Source organism: Entelurus aequoreus, linkage group LG10, assembly GCF_033978785.1.
Source record: "Entelurus aequoreus isolate RoL-2023_Sb linkage group LG10, RoL_Eaeq_v1.1, whole genome shotgun sequence".
NCBI lineage: Eukaryota > Metazoa > Chordata > Actinopteri > Syngnathiformes > Syngnathidae > Entelurus > Entelurus aequoreus.
Genome location: NC_084740.1, coordinates 29,446,715 through 29,454,214, shown reverse-complemented (window position 1 = coordinate 29,454,214; position 7,500 = coordinate 29,446,715). Strand labels below are relative to the sequence as shown.

At 38.0% G+C, this 7,500-nt stretch overlaps 1 protein-coding gene across 1 annotated transcript in view; it reads left to right on the top strand.

Moving 5' to 3' along the window:
- kirrel3b (kirre like nephrin family adhesion molecule 3b) overlaps positions 1 to 7,500 on the top strand; it is a 439,076-nt gene that overhangs the window by 2,170 nt on the left and 429,406 nt on the right. Inside the window, 2 exon segments of the mRNA XM_062060501.1 lie at positions 1,396 to 1,715; positions 1,826 to 1,914. Of these exon segments, the coding sequence (XP_061916485.1) occupies positions 1,860 to 1,914 (55 nt within the window). The 5' untranslated portion in view covers positions 1,396 to 1,715; positions 1,826 to 1,859.

Genomic DNA, 7,500 nt, shown 5'->3' with positions numbered 1-7,500 from the left:
TTTATGTATTTTCGTCACGAATAATACAACTTTATTTCCATAAATTGACAGCCTTTGTTCTTTTCTTTTGCCCTAACACTAGTAATGCTGACATAATTTATACATTATTTTTAATAACTTCCCCTAAAAAATGCTGTTAATACTAGTCAACATATAATCTAAAAATATGACTTTATTCTTGCAATATGTATTTTTTTCAATTTTTTTTTCATTTTTTTTCATCAAATGACAGCATTTTTTATTAAATGTTTCCCTAAAAGTACTACGACTGTCAAAGTGATGTTAATCATATTCAAAATACTATACACAAATACGTTTTTTTTTCACAAAAAACAGAACTTTATTTTTGTAAAATGACAGCATTTTCTTTCTTGTTCTCCTTTTGCCCTAATATTAGGTAATCCCCTAAAAAAACTGCTGTTAAAACCATTCAACATGCTATCTAACAATATGACTTTATTCTTATGTGTATTTTTCCTTTCCTTTAGCCATAATACTACTTTTTCTCAAAATGCTGTTAATACTATATTTAATTTAAGTAAGTTAATAAGAAAATATTGGTTTATGTATTTTTGCCACGAATAATACAACTTTGTTTTCTTTCTTTTCTCCTTTTTCCTTAATATTATGGTGATATTAGGTAATCCCCCCCAAAAAAAACTGCTGTTAATAACATTCAACATCCTATCCAACACTATGACTTTATTCTTGTAATTTGTATTTTTAGTCATTGAAATTGCAGTATTTTTATTTTATTCTTCCCTAAACTACTACTTTTGTCAAAAACTTTTATTATTCAAAAACTATCTCCAAATATGTTATTGTATATTTTTCTCACAATTACAACTTTATTTTCGCAAAATGACAGCATTCCCTCCTTTCCTTTTTCCCTTTGCTCTAATACTACAGTATTTCTCCTAAAAAACTGCTATTCAACATGCTATTCGAATACTGTTTTTCGCAGGAAATACAATAGCATTTTTTCTTTATACATTTTGCCAAAAATACCAAACGTAATACTGTTTTTAATGCTATTGGGTCCTAATCTGTATTTCTTTTCACAAAAATACAACTTACATTTTTTGAAAATGCTTTTTTTTTCCTTTGCTTTTGCTATTATTTTTTTCAATGCTGTTTTTGTTGCACTTTCCAGTTCTTATGTTAACCAATTTTCTGATAGAATATAGGACATAAAAACGCCAATACATTTGACAGCCCAATTCTTGAATGTTATTGTGATATTTATCTATTGTCTAGGAAACCTAGGTGGCGTATAAGGAATCCCAAAAAAAAAAAAAAAATCCAAAAAGTGGGGAGGAGGGGATGGTTGGACTGCCAAGCTCCTCTATTCTGATACTAATTAGAGCTGCACTCTGATGTTTCTCCCATTGCCAGAGCGAGGATGTATGCACTTCGCAGACTGAGGGAGAAGGACCAAGAAGAGAAGGCGGAGTCAGCCTCATCCTCCCCTGTGGTAGAGCAGAGAGAGAGAGAGAGAGCATGATGGAGAGAGACGGGGGTGCGTGAGAGCTGATGAGCTGGAGAATGGACGGCCAGCGAGACTGTGCGAGCCAGCGAGAGAAGACACTGAAAGTACCAGAAGCTCCCATCAGCAGCAGGAGGAGGACCGGCTGAGCTCACCAGCGACAACTCCGAAGACTGACAGAGGGCAGGAAAAAAAGAGAGGAGGAGGACTGAAGAGCGGCTTTCTTCTGGTAAACGGACACCTTTAAACAAGGAGAGGAGCTGTCCAGCATCCACAGAGGAGCACTGTGTTCACTTCTTGTGTTGTGCCCATGCCAACTTCCACTATTGTGTCTTGTAGGTTTTTGCCCTCTCGCACAATCCTCACAACCACAATGATCCCCCGGGTTCTCCCCCGGGTTCTACTCGTCCTGTGGATCTTCGCACACGGTAGGATTCTGAAAGTTGTCTCTTTGCCTTGCTGTCTCTAAGTCTGCGCTTGTTCTCCCTCACTTTGTCTTTGCATTCAACGCTGACATGTTAAATAGTCTCCTTTTTGTAAGCTTGGTAGTCTTGTCACACGCACACACACATCCACACACAATAAGCCCTCTAACCCCGGTCCAGTCAAGCGTTGACTCTTGAGCCACATTGCTTTGAATTGACAGCCTTTTTCCCACCGAGTCCAACAAACGGGCATTCTGGCGGAAAGAGAGATGGAGGGGAAAAAAAAAAAAGGATTGTCTGGTTTTGCCTTTGGAAAGCAACATGAATTCAGTAGAAAACATTGTCTTGTTAATTGCAGCTCCATCTACCTTTTAAAACAAGCTCAGTTGTTGGCGTGAACCTTGTGCATTTCTGTTGTTTACTGTGAACTCATCACAACATTGGTTCTGTGGCGCCTGTGTTGCAATTCAGTGGTTTCTCCAAATTGTTTCACCAAGTACCACCTCAGAAAAACACTTGGGTCTCCAAGTACCACCACAATGGCCAACATTAAAACACAGTAGCGTAGTAGGACTATGCATTCATTATATTTAAAACTTTTTTTTTTATATATTTTTGTCCACAATTTGAACAGTAACACTGTGTTTGAAAATAGGAAAATAAAACACTACTTAAATGAAAAAATGAATTGTACATTCTTTGGTGTACTACTCGATGAACCACAGTTTGAGAACCATTGTTGTAATTCATACTCATTGAGCATCAAAGAGCGCCTACTTTCTCATGAACTCCAAATCCTTATTAACATAGTTGGTTGCATTGAATGTAATATCATAAAGCTATCTTGCAAGGGAAAAAACGCAACATTGTGACAATTTCAGGGGGACAAAGTTAAAAATGTCCTGTTTTGTTTTCCAAAAGTACCATTTTTAGTTACAAAGCCTCCTGAAAATCGGCGTCCACTGCAGTGGACATTTCTTTCTTTATTTTCCCTGTAAAACGCAAATTGCAGAGGATGCTGGTTCTAATGTTGCTGTGAATTGTTGTGGATTGTCTAGTTTGGTTGTGAGGAGATGAGGTTAAAAAGGGTGATGCCACCTGTTTGGCTCTGAACGTCTGCTCGTGTACCCCGAAGAGAGGCACGGACTGTGGATGCAAGTCGACCACAAACTTGGCCAAGGGGTGTGTTCCTCGTGCTGATTTATCCTCCACCACTTATCCATCACATCACTTTGCTGTACCTACACTTTCCTGCTGACTTGATGTTTTGTCGGAGAGAAAATGCTGATCGACTAATGCTGAAGCGCCTAACAGTCTAAACAGAGCTTAGTGTTGGTTGTTTTTTTGTTTTTTTTTCCTTTAACGCGACAAACTGGACAGACTCCGAGTGGGATGCCAGATACAGTACAGTATGCGCTCGCTGACATAAGTGTTGCTCATGTTGTTGTTTTTTGTTCTTTCGCCGAAATGCCATCACCCCGACTGTGCCATCTGTGCTTTTTGGGAGGTGGAAATAGAAAATCAGCCCAGAGTCTTATCTCTTTTAAGCATACACACCAGTCAAAGATCCTCTATAAGACAGGAGTGCTTTATGGACCTGCTGCAAAAGCTCGAGTCAAAGAACATCTATATAAACACTCTGCTGGTTGGAAACATAGTGGGTCAATCTGACGACGTAATATGTCAATTACGGTTGTCAAAGTTGCCGTTTCAATTAATGCGATTGATTAATCACAAAATATTATTGCAAAATAATCCCGCAATCAGTTTTGTTTCTTAACTTTAACCATTGATGATTACCTGGAACAAATTTCACCTCAAAATACACCCCGACGGACTTACTCAGTGTCCGCCCTGAGATCGGTAGGTTGTGAGTTCAAACCCCAGGCCGAGTCATACTAAAGACTATAAAAATGGGACCCATTACCTCCCTGCTTGGCACTCAGCATCAAGGGTTGGAATTGGGGGTTAAATCACCAAAAATGATTCCCGGGCGTGGCCACCGCTGCTGCTCACTGCTCCCCTCACCTCCCAGGGGGAGATCAAGGGGGATGGGTCCAATGCAGAGAATAATTTCGCCACACCTCGTGTGTGTGTGACAATCATTGGTACTTTAACTTTAACTTTAGATACATCTATGAGCAAAGAAATTAAGTGCATTCAGGTAAAACATTAAAAAATTAGTTGTATGACATTCTGAATAGAAAATGTCATTTTTGTCAAAATATCGGGTTTCATTTTAAAGCTTAAAAGTATGCAAGCAAGTATTTTACTGTGATTAATCAAAATGCAAAAGTGTGATGAATCTGATTGTATAAATGTAATCATTTGACAGTAATATAAATACTAGTGCTGTCAATCAATACATATAAAACGATCCGATTGATCTTACATTTGAATTTGGATTGCTAAACTGTGATTAATCAGGATTAATCCAAACAAACATTTACTTATGTGGTACCTAAATGTGTGATTAATCTGATTATGAAAATGAAATTCTTCGACAGCACTGATATAAATACCACTGCCCTTAAACAATACATTTAAATACATTTGATTAATCACACTTTTGAATTTGGATTAATCATGATTAATCACGGTTGCTACAAAAAAGTTAGATTTATAAGTGGTACTTAAAATTGTGATTCATCTGCTCACAACTTGTAATCATTTGACAGCACTAATATGAATACTATTGCTGTCTAACAAAATATTTTTAAATCAAATTAATCACACTTTAGAATTTGGATTAATCATGATGAATCAGTTTCTTTCTGCTTGTTGTCAATGTATTAGTAGCGTTCTTACTAGCAGCTGCCTGAATAATGTGTGTTGCTTTTAGATCGTACCCTAAACTTATGCATAAATAAGCAAATTATCCACTAAATGCAATTTACTTTGGTTTTATCTTACGTCCCGTTGCGGTCAAAATAAATTGTGATTAATCTTTATGTAAGTGTGTGTATGTGTGTGTGTATATATGTATATGTATGTATATATATGTGTGTGTGTGTGTGTGTGTGTGTGTGTGTGTGTGTGTGTGTGTGTGTGTGTGTGTGTGTGTGTGTGTGTGTGTGTGTGTGTGTGTGTGTGTGTGTGTGTGTGTGTGTGTGGGGGTGGGTGGGTATGTATATATATATATAAATGTATTTTTATATGTATATAAACTGTATGTGTGTATAAATACATCTATATATATATATATCTGTGTATATATATATATATATATATATATATATATATATATATATATATATATATATATATATATATATATATGTATGTATATATATATACACACACATCTATGCATATATATATATATATATATATATATATATGTATATGTATATACACACACATCTATGCATATATATATATATATATATGTATATACACATATATATATATATATATACATATATATATATATGTATATACACACATATATATATATATATAAAGATTTTTTTTTTTTTACACCCCCGGTATAACTGCACGCATACAAATGATGGATAAAGTACAACAAGAGCATGATGTATTTCACTCCCCCGCCATTTAATCGCTTATTGTCATTTCTGATGATCATTCCTGTGTTATTAATAATGCTAACAACCCCCCTATAGATAAAGGCACAGTGCGTCTTCATCACGCACAGTTTGACTCGCGCCACACTTTGTCTCCCGCTTTTATGGCCGCCCCACATCTTCATTCCTATCCAATCACCGGCTCGCCGCTACTTCCCGACAAACATCATATTTCAACCTAAATGAGCTGCGATGAGATGAGGTTGCGCCGTAGGTTATTACCATAATATAACATCTATAGCGCGTGTCTCCGCCACCCCGCAAGGTAAACAGGGGATAACGATCCCCATGCAGGGGACCTCTGGGGAGAAGAGAGAAAGAAAAAAAAAGTGCTTCCCCCGGAGCTCTGACTTGACTGCGGTGGTGCATATTATTACCATGTCTATGTTTATGTGGCGAGTCGGTGTCAGCAGAAAGCCTCTTGGAAAACAATCTTGTTTTTATGAACGTGTGGAAGGGGGGTGCAGAGGGGACCCTGTCCTGCACCAGAAACAAAGATGGAAATGAGAAACTATTGTATTTTTCTCCCCTCCGTCCTGTTTATGTTGCCACGGCATCGAGGGCACCTTTTTTCCCCCCCCCTTCTGTTTGGCGGTCACCTCTCCTGCCAGTGATAAATGACGCAGCAGCGAGTCAGTGGGATCCAGGAGACGGTCTCCAGGAACACATTCACCTCGGGCCAAACTTGCAGAGAACATCGTCCATCTCTCGGCACTAAGCCCCCTCCACTCTTCTCCCTCTGTCCCCTCTCTCTCTGTCTCGCCTATACATTATCCCAGCATGTGTGACACTCGTCTTGGTGTCTGGATTGGCTCCCCGACACATTCTTCTCCCTCTTCCTCTGACTCATTCCTGCTAGTTTTCTGTTTCTTGAGAGATGGAGAACTCTGGTTTCTGTCAGGCGTCGAGTGAGAGATGTTAGGCTGTACATGAAGAGGGAGGAGGGGAGTAGGGATGTCAATGTTAAGTGTATAGTATTATGTTTTGATCTATGGCCACATGGGGACCCATTCAGCAGCTGTCATGTGCTGTTTAGGCAATCAGGGACGTGGAAAAAGCAACAGCACGACCTTTGGCCGCACATTGTCACGCCTCCATTGATGACGTCTAACAGTGGTTCTCAAAACTTTTTGACCAAGTACCACCTCAGAAAACACTTGGCTCTCCAAGTACCACTATAATGACCAATATTAAATTACAATAGCTTAGTAGGCCTAAGTATTCATTAAAAACAAGACAGAGGTTTTATCTAACAAGTATGCGTAGTATTGTTTTGCCACTGTTGTTAAGTTAAAGTACCAATGATTGTCACACACACTAGGTGTGGTGAAATTTGTTCTCCTGCATTTGACCCATCCCCTTGTTCACCCCCTGGGAGGTGAGGGGAGCAGTGGGCAGCAGCGGCGCCGCGCCCGGGAATCATTTTGGTGATTTAACCCCCAATTCCAACCCTTGATGCTGAGTGCCAAGCAGATACCAATATTTTGGTACCGGTACTAAAATTATTTTGGTACTTTTCGGTACTTTCCTAAATAAAAGGCACTACAAAAAAAATTGCATTATTGGCTTTATTTTAACAAAAAATCTTAGGGTACAGTAAACATATGTTTCGAGGTCCTTAAATAAAATAATGAACGTACAAGAAAACTTGTCTTTTAGTAGTAAGTAAGCAAACAAAGGCTCCTAATTAGTCTGCTGACGTTATCAGTAACATATTGTGTAATTTATCATTCTATTATTTTGTCAACAAAATTAAGAACAAGTGGTAGAAAATTAATTATTAATCTACTTGTTCATTTACTGTTAATATCTGCTTACTTTCTCTTTTAACATGTTCTATCTACACTTCTGTTGAAATGTAATAATCACTTCTTCTGTTGTTTGATGCTTTACACTGGTTTTGGATGATACCACAAATTTGGGTATCAATCCGATACCAAGTAGTTAGAGGATCATACGTTGGTCATATTCAAAGTCCTCATGTGTCCAGGGACATATTTCC